This window comes from Anolis sagrei, chromosome 9 (assembly GCF_037176765.1).
Source record: "Anolis sagrei isolate rAnoSag1 chromosome 9, rAnoSag1.mat, whole genome shotgun sequence".
Classification (NCBI taxonomy): Eukaryota; Metazoa; Chordata; class Lepidosauria; order Squamata; family Dactyloidae; genus Anolis; species Anolis sagrei.
The window spans coordinates 1,611,923-1,630,078 of NC_090029.1; the positions used below are offsets into that span (position 1 = coordinate 1,611,923).

Below are 18,156 nucleotides of genomic sequence, written 5' to 3' on the forward strand. Positions count from 1 at the left end.
CACCTTTGAAGGTATTTTATTGGGCCAAGGGGGACCCCTGGGACTCTTAGGTCACATGGTGTTGACGAGGTCTTTGTGGTCGATGACCCTGCTCTTATCGACCCCGGTGTTGATGCCGTTGAGCTGGCTGCGCCCGCAGGCCGACTGGTAGACGGTGAAGGAGTTGTCGCGGGGCCAGAAGCGGCAGGGCGCCATCGGGGAGGTGGGGGGCACCGCCCCGTAGTCTCCGGAGGTCGTCTGGTAGAGCAGGAGGCGGGGCTTCCCCAGCAAGGGGGGGGCCCCGGTAGTCAGGCCCTTGGGGTCCAGGCCACAGGTGACCACCGGGTTCCCAGGATTGGCGCACAGGAACGACCCTGCTGCGGGGGTCTCTTCCGAAGACATGCCCAGTCCCTGCCGGAAAGGAAGGAAGACAGACAGAATTATCTATATATATAAGATCCTTAAGGTCATAATTAGGCGGTCAAAAACGGCTAAACCACCGGACGAAATCGCACCACATTTGGCCTGCTAATACCTCTTCCCCCAAGTTATGACCAACAACCCTGAGAAAGCCCACCAGACCGATGTAAGCACTCACGCTTGGGGAGGGCATGGGAGTGCGGGGGTTGCCGAGGGCAACTAAAACAACACGAAACGGGAGGGAGAGAAAGAGGGAAAGAAGGAGGGAAGGAGAGAAAAAAGGAAAGAAAGAAAGATAGAGAAGAAAGGAGGGAGATAAAGAGGGAAAGAAGGAGGGAAGGAAAGAAAGAAAGCAGGGTAGAGAAGGAAGGAAGGGGAGAGGAGGGAAAGAAGGAGAGAAGGAAAGAAAGAAAGGTAGAAAAGAAAGGAGGGAGAGAAAGAGGGAAAGAAGGAGGGAAGGAGAGAAAAAAGGAAAGAAAGAAAGATAGAGAAGAAAGGAGGGAGATAAAGAGGGAAAGAAGGAGGGAAGGAAAGAAAGAAAGCAGGGTAGAGAAGGAAGGAAGGGGAGAGGAGGGAAAGAAGGAGAGAAGGAAAGAAAGAAAGGTAGAAAAGAAAGGAGGGAGAGAAAGGGAAAGAAGGAGGGAAGGAAAGAAAGAAAGCAGGGTAGAGAAGGAAGGAAGGGGAGAGGAGGGAAAGAAGGAGAGAAGGAAAAAAGGAAGAGAGAGGAGGAGGGAAAGAAGGCGAGAAGGAAAGAAAGAAAGGTAGAGAAGAAAGGAGGGAGAGAAAGGGAAAGAAGGAGGGAAGGAAAGAAAGAAAGCAGGGTAGAGAAGGAAGGAAGGGGAGAGGAGGGAAAGAAGGAGAGAAGGAAAGAAAGGAAAGAAGATAGAGAAGGAAGGAAAGAGGAGGGAAAGAAGGAGAGAAGGAAAGAAAGAAAGGTATAGAAAGGAGGGAGAGAAAGAGGGAAAGAAGGAGAGAAGGAAAGAAAGAAAGCAGGGTAGAGAAGGAAGGAAGGGGAGAGGAGGGAGAGAAGGAAAGAAAGAAAGATAGAGAAGGAAGGAAAGAGAGGAGGAGGGAAAGAAGGAGAGAAGGAAAGAAAGAAAGGTAGAGAAGAAAGGAGGGAGAGAAAGAGGGAAAGGAGGGAAGGAAAGAAAGAAAAGGTAGAGAAGGAAGGAAGGGGAGAGGAGGGAAAGAAGGAGAGAAGGAAAGAAAGAAAGGTAGAGAAGGAAGGAAAGAGAGAAGGAAATAAAAAAGTGAAAGAAGGAAGGAGAGAAGGAACGAAAGAGGGAAGGAAGGAAGAAAGGAAGGAAGGAAGGAAGGAAGGAGACAAGGAAGGATGAAACCAAACAGCAAAGGAAGCGAGAAAAGAAACAGGTACAGAAGGAAGAAAGAAGAAGAGAAAGAAAAAGAGGGAAAGAAGGAAAGAGGGAGGGAAGAAAGGAGAGAGGAGAAAGAGGGAGGGAAGGTTTGCCACAGCAACGTGTGGCGGGTACAGCTAGTTATATAAATAAAAATGTAATGTTCATTGGTGGGATTAACGGAACTCAAAAACCACTGGACGAATTGACACCAAATTTGGACACAAGACACCTCTCAGGCCAACGAGTGACCATCACCCATAAAAACACAGGAAAACACAGCAGAAGGGACTTAAAAAGGAAGCCAAAAAACAAAAATTACATTACAACGCATGCACAAAACCACATATATAGGCGAACACACATATATACACACATATATGCACTCTCACACACAAAAAACATACACAGAAAAGAGGGAAGGAAAGAGGGAGAGGAGGAGGGGAGAGAAAGAAGGAAAGAAAAAGGGTAGAGAAGGAAGGAGAGAAGGAGGGAGAGAAAGAAGGAGGGAAGGAGAGAAGGAAAGAAAGAAGGGTAGAGAAGAAAGGAGAGAAGGAGGGAGAGAAAGGAGGGAAGGGGAGAAGGAAGGAAAGAAAGACGGTAGAGAAGGAGAGGAGGGGGAGAAAGGAGAGAAGGAAGGAAAGAAGGATAGAGAAGGAAGGAAGTCAAGAAGGAGGGAGAGAAAGAGGGAAAGAAGAGAAAGAAGGAGGGAAGGAGAGAAGGAAAGAAAGAAGGGTAGAGAAGGAGGGAGAGAAAGAAGGAGAAAAGGAAGGAAAGAAAGGGGTAGAGAAGAAAGGAGAGAAGGAGGGAGAGAAAGAAGGAGGGAAGGAGAGAAGGAAGGAAAGAAAGAAGGGTAGAGAAGGAAGTAAGTCAAGGAGGGAGAGAAAGAGGCAAAGAAGAGAAAGAAGGAGGGAAGGAGAGAAGGAAAGAAAGAAGGATAGAGAAGGAAGGAAGTCAAGAAGGAGGGAGGGAAAGAAGAGAAAGAAGGAGGGAAGGAGAGAAGGAAAGAAAGAAGAGTAGAGAAGGAAGGAAAGAAGGAGAGAAGGAAAGAAAGAAGGGTAGAGAAGGAGGGAGAGAAAGAAGGAGGGAAGGAGAGAAGGAAAGAAAGAAGGGAGAGAAAGAGGGAAAGAAGAGAAAGAAGGAGGGAAGGAGAGAAGGAAGGAAATAAAGAAGGGTAGAGAAGGAAGAGAAGGATGGAGAGAAAGAGGGAAAGAAGGAGGGCAGGAGAGAAGGAAGGAAGGAGAGAAGGAAATAAGTGAAAGAGGGAAGGATGGAGAGAAAGAGGGAAAGAAGGAGGGCAGGAGAGAAGGAAGGAAGGAGAGAAGGAAATAAGTGAAAGAGGGAAGGATGGAGAGAAAGAGGGAAAGAAGGAGGGAAGGAAGGAAAGAAAGAAGGGTAGAGAAGGAAGGAAGGAGAGAAGAAGGGAGAGAAAGAGGGAAAGAAGAGAAAGAAGGAGGGAAGGAGAGAAGGAAGGAAATAAAGAAGGGTAGAGAAGGAAGAGAAGGATGGAGAGAAAGAGGGAAAGAAGGAGGGCACGAGAGAAGGAAGGAAGGAGAGAAGGAAATAAGTGAAAGAGGGAAGGATGGAGAGAAAGAGGGAAAGAAGGAGGGAAGGAAAGGTAGAGAAGGAAGGAAGGAGAGAAGGAAATACACTTCGACAATACACTATTATTATTAGTAGTAGTAGTATAATTATTATTCTGGCCAGCTCTGGTGAGAAATAAGAATAACAACTTCAAAGACTGAATGTAGGGATGGCAGTGATGCCCAAGCTGTGGCCTTCCTTCCTTCCTTCCTTGTGTTTTGGACTCCAACTCCCAGAAGGCTCTGTTGTTTGGGCCCATAGGTGGGGCTTCTGGGTAATGGAGTCCAAAGCGCCAGGAAGGTTTCCCGGATGTTTGCTATGGGCTCGCCTCCTTTGGACGCTGCTGCTTCCTCTTTCCTCTTCTCGGCGTCGCCTTGGCAACCGCCTCCCTTGCCCTTGGCCCCGCCCCAAGGACGCGTCACCGGCGCGTGTCTTTGTTGACGTAGGTCTCCTTTGGCCCCGCCTCCCCCGCCCGCCGCCTTGTGGGCGCTGTAGTCCCCGCGCGGCTCTCTCTCCGCGGCGCCCACCGGAGGCGCGACTACGTCTCCCAGCCTGCCCCGGGCTCCGCTTCGGCGGGGAGTGCGCAGGCGCAGCAGAGGCCGGCTCGGGCTTGTTTGGGGAAGCAGAGGCGGAGGAAGGAGACAGGCAGGTAGGCCCGACTCAGGCCTAACTCGATTGGCCAACCCTGATTCACTCTCTCTGGGTTTGTGTGTGTGTGTCATATGGCATCTGTAATTAAGAGTCTGTGAAGAAAAGGAATTGTATATTATTATTATTATTATTATTATTATTATTGTTAATATGAATCCCTTTGAGGAGAGAAATGGCATATTATTATTATTATTATTATTATTAATATGAGTCTCTTTGAGGAGAGAAATTGTATAATAATAATAATAATAATAATAATGATAATAAATGTTTTTAGCATTGTTAGCAACTTTGAGTCTCTTTGGGGTATTAGTAATAAGAAAAATAAGAATTTATTATTATTATTATGGGGCAATGCTGACAGGGGACAGAGAAAAGGATGTCCAAAGAACTTCTAACTGTGCTAAGACACAAAAGAAACATGCACAAGAAGTGGAAAAGGGGAGAAATCACCAAAGAAGAATTCAAACAAATAGCCAACACCTGTAGGGAAAAGGTCCGCAAGACTATTAAGATTATTAATATGAGTCTCTTTGAGGAGAGAAATTGTATATTATTATTATTATTATTATTAATATGAGTCCCTTTGAGGAGAGAAATGGGATATGAATAATAGAATTTTAGCATCTGAGCCTCTATGAAGAAAAGAAATTGTATATTATTATTAATATTATTGTTAATATGAGTCTCTATGAAGAAAAAAATGGTATATTATAATAATAATAATGAGTCTCTTCATAGAGACTCATATTAATAATAATAATAATAATAATAATATACAATTTCTTTTCTTCATAGAGACTCATATTAACAATAATATTAATAATATACAATAATTGTGTATTATTATTGTATATTATTATTGTATATTATGCTGGTTGCTTCTGTGGCTTAAATCTAGACATAGTTTTCTAAGATATACAGAGACACTCGCTGGAACACCCCAGCAAGCGAGAGTCCAAAAGTGGCAGGCTCAAACTCAGCACCTCAACCAATGGCTGATACCAAATGAGAGACTCCCTCCTGGGCACACTTGGAAGGCGCTGAACAGACTGCGCTCTGGCACCACGAGATGCAGAGCCAACCTTCAGAAATGGGGCTACAAAGTAGAATCCTCGACATGCGAGTGCGGAGAAGAACAAACCACTGACCACCTGCTGCAATGCAACCTGAGCCCTGCCACATGATGCACAAGGGAGGACCTTCTTGCAGCAACACCGGAAGCACTCCAAGTGGCCAGATACTGGTCAAAGGACATTTAACCAACTACCAAACTCACAAGTTGTGTATTTTTCTGTTTGTTTGCTTTGTTCTGTTAGACTGGTTGTTCTGACATGACAAATAAATTGTATATTATTATTATTGTTAATATGAGTCCCTTTGCGGAGAGAAATTGTATATTATTATTATTATTATTGTTGTTGTTGTTGTTGTTGTTAATATGAGTCTCTATGAAGAAAAGAAATTGTATATTATTATTGTTATTGTTAATATGAGTCTCTTTGAGGAGAGAAATGGTATATAAATAATAGAATTTTAGCATCGTTGAGTCTCTATGAAGAAAAGAAATTGTATATGATTATTATTATTAATATGAGTCCCTTTGAGGAGAGAAATGGTATATTATTATTATTATTAATAATAATATGAGTCTGTTTGAGGAGAGAAATGGTATATAAATAATAGAATTTTAGCATCTTTGAGTCTCTATGAAGAAAAGAAATTGTATTTTATTATTATTATTAATATGAGTCCCTTTGAGGAGAGAAATGGTATATTATTATTATTATTATTATTATTATTAATATGAGTCTGTTTGAGGAGAGAAATGGTATATAAATAATAGAATTTCAGCATCTTTGAGTCTCTATGAAGAAAAGAAATTGTATATTATTATTATTATTATTATTAATATTAATATGAGTCTCTTTGAGGAGAGAAATGGTATATTAATAATAATAACAATAATAATAATAATATGAGTTATTGAGGAGAGAAATGGTATATGAATAATAGAATTTTAGCATCTTTGAGTCTCTATGAAGAAAAGAAATTGTATATTATTATTATTATTAAAATTATGCTGGTTGCTTCTGTGGCGAGAGAATCAACCGTCTACGAAGGCGCTGGCTGCTGGAGCTGATGAAAAACTGCACTGCATCCTGTCAGATCCCCAAAATCTGCCGCCCATGTGCCAGTCTGTGACTAGGGGCTTCCAGATTTCACAGTCCTGCCCCCGTCGCCACTTGCTGATCTCCATGGGACTTTGGGTTTGTTTTTATTTTCTTTGGAAGACGCCTGTGCGTGGTTTTTTTTAATGTGTGGAGGTCAGTGCACAACTGATCAACACACAGTCTTCACAGAGTGAGGTTCCACTGGTGATGTAGTTTGACACAATGACCGTGGCTTCTCAGTCTGTTCCAGCCTTCTCCCGCCTTCACAGCTGTTGTAACATGTAACATGTACCATGTTATCCTCCACCTGCTCCACCATTGAGGTCTTTGAGTCTTTGGACTGTGCTTGGTCTCGAACCTCCCCCGCGACCGCTCCTGGGAGTGCACGACTTCGGTTGTTGTGCCTACAGGTTAATACACACAAGCCCCCTCACCACGACAAGGTGACAGTCCATCGAGGGGGGCAAGCTATTCAACCTCAGCAGACTGAAAGCCAAAACCAAGGTTACAACAACATCTGTTATAGAACTCCAGTATGCTGATGACAATGTTGTCTGTGTGCATTCAGAAGAAGATCTACAAGCCACTCTAAACACCTTCACAGAAGCATACAAGAAGCTCGGCCTGTCATTGAACATCGAGAAAACCAAGGTGCTGTCCAGCAGTCGCCAGCCAATCCCTCTCCAATGCCAGAAATACAGCTTAATGGTGTAACATTAGAAAATGTTGACCATTTCCGCTCCCTTGGCAGCCACCTCTCCACCAAAGTCAACATCGACACAGAAGACGGGGCGACTTGGAAGGCGCTGAACAGACTGCGCTCTGGCACCACGAGATGCAGAGCCAACCTCAAGAAATGGGGCCACAAAGTGGAATCCACGACATGCGAGTGTGGAGAAGAGCCAACCACTGACCACCTGCTGCAATGCACCCTGAGCCCTGCCACATGATGCATGATGGAGGACCTCCTTGCGGCCACACCAGAGGCACTCCAAGGGGACAGAGACTGGTCAAAGGACATTTAATCAACTACCAAGCTTGCAAATTTTGTTTTGTGTCTGTTTGTTTGTTTTGTTCTGTTAGAAATGTAATACAATCGTCTGGTTGCCCCTGACACGATAAATAAATAAATAAACATCATCATAATTTTATTTATTTTATTTTTATTCGAACTTCTATGCGGCCACTCCCCTGGGGCTCGGAGCGGCTTACAAGAATGGCTAAAAATCTAACACAATTTAAAAACTATGTAAAACAATTTAAAAACAGCAATATACCCTGCTTTATCCCTCCTGAAGGAGACTCAAAGTGGAAATTATTATTATTATTATTATTATTATTATTATTATTATTATTATTATTGGGAGGCTATGGTATATAATTTATTTATTTGACCAGTGATATGACCATTTCAAAATAGAACATGAATAAAAAAACAAGGCAAAAGGTGGGGTAGTTATGGAACATGGCCATACAGACCGAAAAACTCACAGCAACCCAGAGATTCCAGCCATGAAAGCCTTCTACAACACATTATTATTATTACTACTACTACTACTACTACTACTATTATATTTATTTATACCGGGCTCAAAGCGGCTTAACATTTAAAGCATCAGCATACCAATATCAATATGCAAACATTAAAACAGAATTAAATATAAACAGTATTATTATTATTATTAAACTTTATCTGTACCCCGTGAAGCACTGAGCTGCTGAGCTTGTTGATCGAAAGGTCGCAGGTTTGATTCCGGGGAGCGGCGTGAGCTTCCGCTGTCAGCCCTAGCTTCTGCCAACCTAGCAGTTCGAAAACATGCAAATGTGAGTAGATCAATAGGTACCGCTCCGGCGGGAAGGTAAGGGCGCTCCATGCAGTCATGCCGGCCACATGACCTTGGAGGTGTCTACGGACAACGCTGGCTCTTCGGCTTAGAAATGGAGATGAGCACCACACCCCAGAGTCAGACACGACTGGACTTAATGTCAGGGGACGACCTTTACCTTTACCATCTCCCCAAGAGACTCGGTGCGGCTTACATGAGGCCGAGCCCATAATACCGTGATGGTGAACCTATGACATGTGTGTCAGCACTGACACGCGTGGCTATTTTTGATGACACGCAGACACATGTGGCCACATACAGAGAAATACACCTTATAAGAGGCAATCTAATTCCATCCTTAAATCTGTAAAAGGCTCCACAAATTTAACATCTGCACGTTCGAGCATTGTTCACTCCATAACTCAGCATGGAATATACTTTTTTCTTATTTAAACTATAAATATTGCAAAATTATGTTGACACCCCACCCAAGATATGCTCAGGTTTTTGGCAAATTTTGACACACCGAGATCAAAAGGTTGCCCATCAGTGCCATAATACAACAATAGAACATAGCAACAGTAATACAACAATAAATAAAAACTCATAAACAGAAAATAGCAATAAAAATAAAAATTAATTTTTAATTTTAATTTTTAAGTATTAAAAATTTCACAGATTAAAAACCCATTAAAATATATTCAAAGTTAAAATGGCTATTATTACTGTTACTTATGGGCCAGTCCACCATTCAGCAATGGATAGAAGGGATCTGTTCTAGCTGGACTCATCTCCAGAATGCCAGCCGATAATAACATAGCTATGGTGATATTATTATTATTATTATTATTATTATTATTGAACGAGAGCTGCTTCCTCATGCGCTGCCTCTCCTTGTGTCTTTCCAGCTCTCGGCTTTGGAAAATGGCAGAGAATTCCAGCGACAGCGATTCCTCGTGTGGTTGGACCGTCATCAACCATGAGGTCTGATCCTTGTGTTTGGTCCTTGCCTCTTCCTTCCTTCCTTCTGTGTCTCTTCATAGATTTACACTGTGTCGCACTTTAATTTTTGTTCCTGGGTTCTTAATGTCATTTCCTAAATTGGTTCTGTCATACAAATATGGGAAAAGTTTATGAAACTGCACAAACTTTGTCTGTGCGGGAGGGACATTGCACGTCTTGCGATGGTTTTACAGTGAATATTTCACGGAGTCTCAACGAATTCAACCTAGTTTGTGGCACAAAAACAAAGTTTCTGGAGTAGAACAACTACTTTCAAAGCCAGGACCACACCATGAAACAGAAATGACACTTTCAAACCGAGAACAGGACATTTTTCAAACTTTACTACAATCTTTACTACATCTTCTGGCTTCAGGAAAGGCAAACGCTGCACATCGCAAGTGCTAAACCTGACTCAGCACATAGAAGATGGCTTTGAAAGGCAGCAGATTATAGGAGGTGTCTTTATAGACCTATCCGCGGCTTATTATGTTGGTGGGCAGGAAAAGAGATTGAAAGATAGAATCATAGAATCATAGAATCAAAGAGTTGGAAGAGACCTCATGGGCCATCCAGTCCAACCCCATTCTGCCAAGAAGCAGGAATATTGCATTCAAATCACCCCTGACAGATGGCCATCCAGCCTCTGCTTAAAAGCTTCCAAAGAAGGAGCCTCCACCACACTCCGGGGCAGAGAGTTCCACTGCTGAACGGCTCTCACAGTCAGGAAGTTCTTCCTAATGTTCAGATGGAATCTCCTCTCTTGTAGTTTGAAGCTATTGCTCCGCGTCCTAGTCTTCAAGGAAGCAGCAAACAAGCTTGCTCCCTCCTCCCTGTGGCTTCCTCTCACATATTTATACATGCTATCATGTCTCCTCTCAGCCTTCTCTTCTTCAGGCTAAACATGCCCAGTTCCCTAAGCCGCTCCTCATAGGGCTTGTTCTCCAGTCCCTTGATCATTTTAGTCGCCCTCCTCTGGACACATTCCAGCTTGTCAATATCTCTCTTGAATTGTGGTGCCCAGAATTGGACACAATATACCAGGTGTGGTCTAACCAAAGCGGAATAGAGGGGTAGCATTACTTCCTTAGATCTAGACACTATGCTCCTATTGATGCAGGCCAGAATCCCATTGGCCTTTTTTGCTGCCACATCACATTGTTGGCTCATGTTCACCTTCCTCCCCACGAGGACTCCAAGATCTTTTTCACACGTACTGCTCTCGAGCCAGGCGTCACCCATTCTGTATCTTTGCATTTCATTTTTTCTGCCAAAGTGGAGTATCTTGCATTTGTCACTGTTGAACTTCATTTTGTTAGTTTTGGCCCATCTCTCTAATCTGTCAAGATAGTTTTGAATTCTGCTCCTGTCCTCTGGACTATTGGCTATCCCTCCCAATTTGGTGTCATCTGCAAACTTGATGATCATGCCTTCTAGCCCTTCATCTAAGTCATTAATAAAGATGGGCTCAAAGCCAACCTTCAAAACTCTGGCATAGACACTGAGAAGCCCTGGCCTGTGAGTGTTCCAGCTGGAGGTCAGCTGTGACCAGCAGTGCTGCAGAATTTGAAGAGGCACGAATGGAGGGCGAAAGAGAGAAATGTGCCAAGAGGAAGGCGCGTCAAGCCAACCCCGACTGGGACCGCCTTCCACCTGGAAACCGATGCCTTCACTGTGGGAGAAGATGTAGGTCAAGAAAAGGGCTCCACAGCCACCTACGGGCCCACCCTGGAGGATTATCCTACTCGGACAACGAGGGATCGCCTAAGTAAGACTTAGTGTCAGGGGAAACCTTTACGTTTACCTAATGGCTGTATAAGTACTCAGTTCTTGTGGGTTTTTTCGGGCTATATGGCCATGTTCTAGAGGCATTTCTCCTGACGTTTCGCCTGCATCTATGGCAGGCTTCCTCAGAGGAAGCCTGCCATAGATGCAGGCGAAACGTCAGGAGAAATGCCTCTAGAACATGGCCATATAGCCCGAAAAAAACCCACAAGAACTGAGTGATTCCGGCCATGAAAGCCTTCGACAATACATTGTATAAGTACTCATTAGCTTGGTCCATCTTTTATATCAATCATTGCTGTGGCCTGGTCTGTGTATATTTGTTTTGTGTGTGTTTATATGTGTTTATGTGTGTGTATATATTTGGTATATATGTGTGTTTGTGTATATATATGTGTGTATATATTTGTGTGTTTATATATGTACAGGCATATTGTGTATACATGCATATTTGTGTGTATATGTGTGTATGTATGTGTATATAAATATGTCTGTGCATGTGTATGTATGTATATATATGTGTATATATTTGTGTGTTTATATGTGTACATGCATATTGTGTATATGCTTATCTATATAGAATCATAGAATTGAAGAGTTGGAAGAGACCTCCTGGGCCATCATCCAGTCCAACCCCATTCTGCCAAAAAGCAGGAATATTGCATTCAAATCACCCCTGACAGATGGCCATCCAGCCTCTGTTTAGAAGCTTCCAAAGAAGGAACCTCCACCACACATATGCATATTCGTGTGTATGTATGTGTGTGCGCATGTGTCTATGTATGTGTGCATGTGTATATGTATAAGTGTATATTTGTGTGTGTTTGTGCATATATATACTGTGTGTGTATGAATGTGTGCATGTGTATATGTATATGAGTGTATGTGTGTATGTATATTGTGTATTTTGGGTTTTTTTAAGTCTGTTCTGCTGGGGTTGTGTGTGTGTGTGTGTGTTTAGGGGTGATGGACACTTGTTAGGTGTGTGGTGTCCAAATTTGGTGTCAATTCGTCCAGTGGTTTTTGAGTTGTGTTAATCCCACAAACGAACATGACATTTTTATTTATATAGATATATATATATCTATTTTTATTATTTATTTATATTTTATTATCTATCTATCTATCTATGGAGCCCCCGGTGGCGCAGTGGGTTAAAGCACTGAGCTGCTGAGCTTGTTGATCGAAAGGTCGCAGGTTCGATTCCGGGGAGCGGCGTGAGCTTCCGCTGTCAGCCCTAGCTTCTGCCAACCTAACAGTTCGAAAACATGCAAATGTGAGTAGATCAATAGGGAAGGTAAGGGCGCTCCATGCATTCATGCCGGCCACATGACCTTGGAGGTGTCTACGGACAACGCTGGCTCTTCGGCTTAGAAATGGAGATGAGCACCACACCCCAGAGTCAGACATGATTGGACTTAATGTCAGGGGACTACCTTTACCTTTTTATATATATCTATATACATACATACATCATTATTTATTATTATTCTCTGCCATTCCTTGCCTTGCTGTGCCTCCTCTTATTCTGTTTGGTGGCGAGGATGGGCTTTCTGTTTCCTGGTTGGACTGAATGCTGTAGCATAACCGGTTGAGTTTGGTTTTATTGCCTGCAGCATTGAGTGTCCCTGTTAATATTTACTCGGCATCCTGGATGGATGGATGAATACATAAATGGATTTTATTGTAATGGTCACAGACCAGGAATACAAAGTATTAAAACATTACAATCAGAGGTAATTTAAAAAAAAATACATTAAGGTCAATGATTCAAAACATTAAAAGCAGAACGTCCCCAACGTGAGGTCGTCTGGATGGGCTCTAATAAAAAATCTGTGGGTGTGGGCACTAAGTGCGAGAGTAAAAGGCCCGAAGTCACGCATGGCTCTCATCTAGGGCGGCAAGGCATTCCATAAGGCAGGGGCAGAAATAGAGAAACCTCATCTGATCCTTTCCAAGGACACTTCTCTCGGACCTGGTATATGGAGTAAGTCACGTTGGGCTGGTCATTGCGACCTCCGATGATGGGAGAAGGAGAGGCGGTCCCTAAGGTACGATGGACCCTGGCCGTAAAGAGTTTTGAAGGTCAGAACTAGCATCTTCTACAGGCCATGGGACTCAGTTGGAAGCCAATGTCAATGTTGCAGCACTGAAGGTGTTCTATGGCATTTCATGGGCGTTCTTGTGAGTAGCCTGGCTGCCGCATTCTGAACAATACGGAGCTTTCGGGTCGTAGACATCGGAAAGCCAACATACAGGGTGTTGCAATAGTCCAGCCTAGACGTGACCGTGGCATGGATGACAGTTGCCAGAGCCTCGTCCGACAGGTAGGGTGCCCGTTGCCTCGCTTGTCATAGATGGGAAAAGGCCTGTTTCCTGGCAGCAGCAACCTGAGCTTCCTTTGTCAGCTGTGAATCCAGGATGACACCCAAGCTCTTAACAGTGGTCGATGGAGATAGGGCGGCACCATCGAAGGTGGGTAATGGAGGAGTCAGACCTGACAGAGAATCTCAGTCTTCGCCGGGTTCACCTTCAGTCTGCTAGCACGTACCCAGTTCGACAGAGCCTCCAGACATAGGGTGAAATTGTCTGGAATTGACGTTGGCCCAACTGGAATTTCCGAGCCATTTCCAAGGGCAGCCCCACGTAGATTGCATTACAGTAATCCAGTCTAGAGGTGACTAAGGCATGGACCACCTTGGCTAGATCCACCTTCATGAGGTATGGTCGAAGTTGGCGCACGAGTCTCAATTGTGCAAAGGCCCTCCCGGATACCGCCAACGCCTGAGCCTCAAGCGTGAGCGATGAATCCAAGAGGACACCCAGACTGCGGACCTGTGGCTTCAGGGGGAGTGCAACCCCGTCCAGCACAGGTAGGGCGACTAAAATGATCAAGGGTCTGGAGAACAAGCCCTATGAGGAGCGGCTTGGGGAGCTGGGCATGTTTAGCCTGAAGAAGAGAAGGCTGAGAGGAGATATGATGAGGGCCATGTATAAATATGTGAGGGGAAGCCACAGGGAGGAGGGTGCAGATCAAGGGTCTGGAGAACAAGCCCTATGAGGAGCGGCTTAAGGAGCTGGGCATGTTTAGCCTGGAGAAGAGAAGGCTGAGAGGAGATATGATAGCCATGTATAAATATGTGAGAGGAAGCCACAGGGAGGAGGAGGGAGCAAGCTTGTTTTCTGCTTCCCTGGAGACTAGGACGCAATGGAACAATGGCTTCAAACTACAAGAGAGGAGATTCCATCTGAACATGAGGAAGAACTTCCTGACTGTGAGAGCCGTTCAGCAGTGGAACTCTCTGCCATGGAGTGTGGTGGAGGCTCCTTCTTTGGAAGCTTTTAAGCAGAGGCTGGATGGCCATTTGTCAGGGGTGCTTTGAATGCAATTTTCCTGCTTCTTGGCAGAATGGGGTTGGACTGGATGGCCCAGGAGGTCTCTTCCAACTCTTTGATTCTATGATTCTATACGCCGATCCAGTTTACAATTGACCAGGAGGACCTCTGTCTTGTCGGGATTGATCTTCAGCTTGTTCCTCCTCATGCAGACAGCCACAGTGGTCAGACACTCATCCAGCACCCGAGAGGCTTCCTTGGAGTTGGGTGGAAATGAGTAGTAGAGTTGTGTGTCATCTGCGTAGAGATGGCACCCAACTCCAAAACTCCGGATGACCTCTCCCAGCGGTTTCATGTAGATGTTAAAAAGCATGGGAGACAGAATGGAGCCTTGCGGGACCCCACAGGTCAAAGGCCAGGGGTCCAAGCAGGCATCTCCCAGCTTCACCATCTGGGAACGACCCTCCAGGAAGGACCGGAGCCATGACAGAACCGTGCCTCCAAGGCCCATCCCGGAGAGTCGTCTCAGAAGGATACCATGGTTGATGGTATCGAAAACCGCTGAGATGTCCAAGAGAACCAACAGAGTCACACTCCCCCTGTCCAGCTCCCTGCGGAGATCATCCACCAAGGTGACCAAAGCTGTCTCAGTACCGTGACCAGGCCTGAAGCCAGACTGTGACTGGTCCAGGTAATTGATGTCATCAAGGAAACCCTGGAGCTGAGAGGTGACCACCCGCGCCAACACCTTGCCCAAGAAAGGGAGGCTGGAGATTGGTCTATAGTTGTTCAAGACCGTGGAGTCAAGGGAGGTCTTTTTCAGGAGTGGTCGAACCACAGCCTGTTTTAGTCAAGATGGAATTTATTTTATTATTTATTTAAAAGTTTTCTATACCCATCTTATCACCTCCAGGAGGGACTCAGATCCGGTTCGCAACACGTGTTCATATACAAAAATACAAACCACACAATGCATTATCATTACACGTTAAAAACATATTACAATACAACATCGTCATCATCACAATCACACAGCCAGGTCATCAAAAACATTCCTGGTCATAATTCACAGTTAACTCATTCTTCACCACAATTCAAGAGAGATATTGACTCTAAGCTGGAATGTGTCCAGAGGAGGGCGACTAAAATGATCAAGGGTCTGGAGAACAAGCCCTATGAGGAGAGGCTTAAGGAGCTGGGCATGTTTAGCCTGAAGAAGAGAAGGATGAGAGGAGATATGATGAGAGCCACGTATAAATATGTGAGAGGAAGCCACAGGGAGGAGGGAGCAGATCAAGGGTCTGGAGAACAAGCCCTATGAGGAGCGGCTTAGGGAACTGGGCATGTTTAGCCTGAAGAAGGCTGAGAGGAGATATGATAGCCATGTATAAATATGTGAGAGGAAGCCACCGGGAGGAGGAGGGAGCAAGCTTCCTTTCTGCTTCCCTGGAGACTAGGACGCAGAACAATGGCTTCAAACTACAAGAGAGGAGATTCCATCTGAACATGAGGAAGAACTTCCTGACTGTGAGAGCCGTTCAGCAGTGGAACTCTCTGCCCCGGAGTGTGGTGGAGGCTCCTTCTTTGGAAGCTTTTAAGCAGAGGCTGGATGGCCATTTGTCAGGGGTGATTTGAATGCAATATTCCTGCTTCTTGGCAGAATGGGGTTGGACTGGATGGCCCATGAGGTCTCTTCCAACTCTATGATTCTATGATTCTATGACCCTTCCATGTGGACCAGAGTTGACGCAGTTGTCAAAGGCCGCATTCCATAGTCAAGTCTTTGTTAATTTCCTGAATGTCAGGAGGGAGGGAGCCGTTCTAATCTCCTGTGGGAGGGAGTTCCAAAGCCGGGGAGCCACCATCGAGAAGGCCCTGTCTCTCATTCCCACCAGTGGTGGGATCGAGAGCAGCCCCCCCCCCCCCCCCCGGAAGATCTTAAAAACCTTGATGGAAAAATCCCCTGGTCCAGCGATGCAATGTGAAGGCACATTGGGTGCTTTTGGTTGTGGCTGTGATGCCATTCTCTCCATCTCCATGTCTCTTTCCACAGGGATCTGACATTGAGGCCTTGGTCTCCGAAGGCGAAGGACTATGTGTCTCCGCAGAGCCAGAGCCGGAGGAGCTGCCGCCGCTCCTGCAGGAAAGTGACCAGCAAGAACAGCCGGCCCTGGACTTGCAAGGTCAGCTCAGGAAGAGGGAGACCCCTTTCCCCATTTCCCCAACTGCCCACTCAACAGACCCCCATAGAGGCTCCAGGAGCAGGGGCTTCTTGTTGGAATCAAATGCTCACCTTTCCCAAAATGACGCTGCACATGAGAATCTGGTCATACGGCTGTCAACTTGGTGCTGAGCATAAGCCAGAGGGGAACCAACTGCTAGGAATTGTAGGACTTGAAGTCCAAAAGTTGGCCCATGCCTGCTCTATAGCATTGAACCAAAGAAATCCATGTGGATTCATTCTAAAGCAGTGTTTCTCAACCTTCCTAATGCCGTGACCCCTTAATACAGGTCCTCATGTTGTGGTGACCCCCAACCATAATCCTAACATTATGAATCACCATGTAAATAATGATCTGCAGGATGTATTTTCATTCACTGGCGCAAATTTGGCACAAATACCCAGTATGCCCAAATTTGAATACTGGTGGGGTTGGGGGTGTGTGATTGAGTTTGTCATTTGGGAGTTGTCGTTGCTGGGATTTGTAGTTCACCTGCAATCAAAGAGCATTCTGAACTCCACCAACGATGGAATTGAACCAGGTGGGATTGATTTTGTCATTTGGGAGTTGTTGTTGCTGGGATTTGTAGTTCACCTGCAATCAAAGAGCATTCTGAACTCCACCAACAATGGAATTGAACCAAACTTGGCACACAGAACTCCCATGATCAACAGAAACCACTAGAAGGGTTTAGTGGGCATTGACCTTGAGTTTGGGAGTTGTAGTTCGCCTACATGTAGAGAGCACTGTGGGCTCAAACAATGATGAATCTGGACCAAACTTGACACAAGCATGCAGTACGCCCAAATGTGAAAACTGATGGGGTTTGGGGAAAATAGACTTTGACATTTGGGAGTTGTACTTACTGGGATTTGTAGTTCACCTACAATCAAGGAGCGTTCCGAACCCCACCAATGATAGAATTGGGCCAAAGTTCCCACACAGAACCCCCATGACTGACAGAAAATACTGTGTTTTTGATGGTCTTTGGCAACCCCTTTGACAGCCCCTCACAACCCCCTCAGGGGTCCCGACCCCCAGGTTGAGAAACACTGTTCCAAAGCGTAGGTGCACCCCAAAGCTTTTTGCCAGTGCACATTTCATTCAGCAGTGAATCATTTGGTAGCAGGGGTTTTGAAAATGGAGATGCACATGAGATTTAAGTACATACGTGTGCTTTTTGTCCTTTGTCCCCCCTCCCCCCCCCCCCCCACCGCCTCGCATTATCCAGATCAGGATGCAAACAGGCACAAATTGGGGGGTGATTGTGTCATATTTGCCATCTTTTATGTGTTCAACTTTGTTTCCCGCAGCTGAATTTGGCCAAGGCGACGTGTCCACAGTGGCCGACCAGAGCCCCTTGGAGACCACCAAGGACGCCCAGGAGGAGGTCAGTGGAAAAGAACCCCGTTTATCATAGAAAAGCAAGGAAGAGGGTTGAGGAGGAGGATGGAGAAGGATGGAGAGTAGCAGCCCCCCTTTCCCAGTTTTGCTCTGGCTGCGAATATCTATATATATATATAAATGCTCTGTTCGTTTTGAGTGGCATCATAACTCAAAAATAGCTGGACTAATTGCCAACAAATTTGGCCACAAGACACCTACTAACCCAAGGAGTGATCATCACTCGGAAATTTTGTCATTTAGGAGTTGTAGTTCTTGGGATTTATAGTTCACCTACAATCAAAGAGTATTCTGAACTCCACCAACGATGGAATTGAACCAAACTTGGCACACAGTTCTCCCATGATCAACAGAAAACGCTAGAAGGGTTTGGTGGGCATTGACCATGAGTTTGGGAGTTGTAGTTCACCTACACCCA

General features: G+C 45.0%; 2 protein-coding genes across 6 annotated transcripts in view; one reads left to right on the plus strand and one right to left on the minus strand.

Moving 5' to 3' along the window:
• PIERCE2 (piercer of microtubule wall 2) lies at window positions 1–418 on the minus strand. Its single transcript, XM_060755914.2, has one exon. The coding sequence runs from the start codon at window positions 379–381 to the stop codon at window positions 52–54; it is 330 nt and encodes a 109-aa protein (XP_060611897.2). The 5' UTR covers window positions 382–418; the 3' UTR covers window positions 1–51.
• A 3,440-nt stretch (window positions 419–3,858) lies between these two features.
• The window catches only part of CCPG1 (cell cycle progression 1), a 33,821-nt gene continuing 19,523 nt past the window's right edge, over window positions 3,859–18,156 (plus strand). For 2 of the 5 annotated variants that reach the window (XM_060755830.2, XM_060755829.2), the window contains exons 1-4: window positions 3,864–3,987; window positions 8,898–8,973; window positions 16,166–16,295; window positions 17,648–17,724. In XM_060755830.2, coding sequence (XP_060611813.2) covers window positions 8,914–8,973; window positions 16,166–16,295; window positions 17,648–17,724 — 267 coding nt within the window. In that variant the 5' untranslated portion in view covers window positions 3,864–3,987; window positions 8,898–8,913. Of the gene's footprint in view, window positions 4,042–8,897; window positions 8,974–16,165; window positions 16,296–17,647; window positions 17,725–18,156 lie in introns of all 5 variants that reach the window. The other 3 variants (XM_067471206.1, XM_060755828.2, XM_067471207.1) reach the window with 3 other exon arrangements.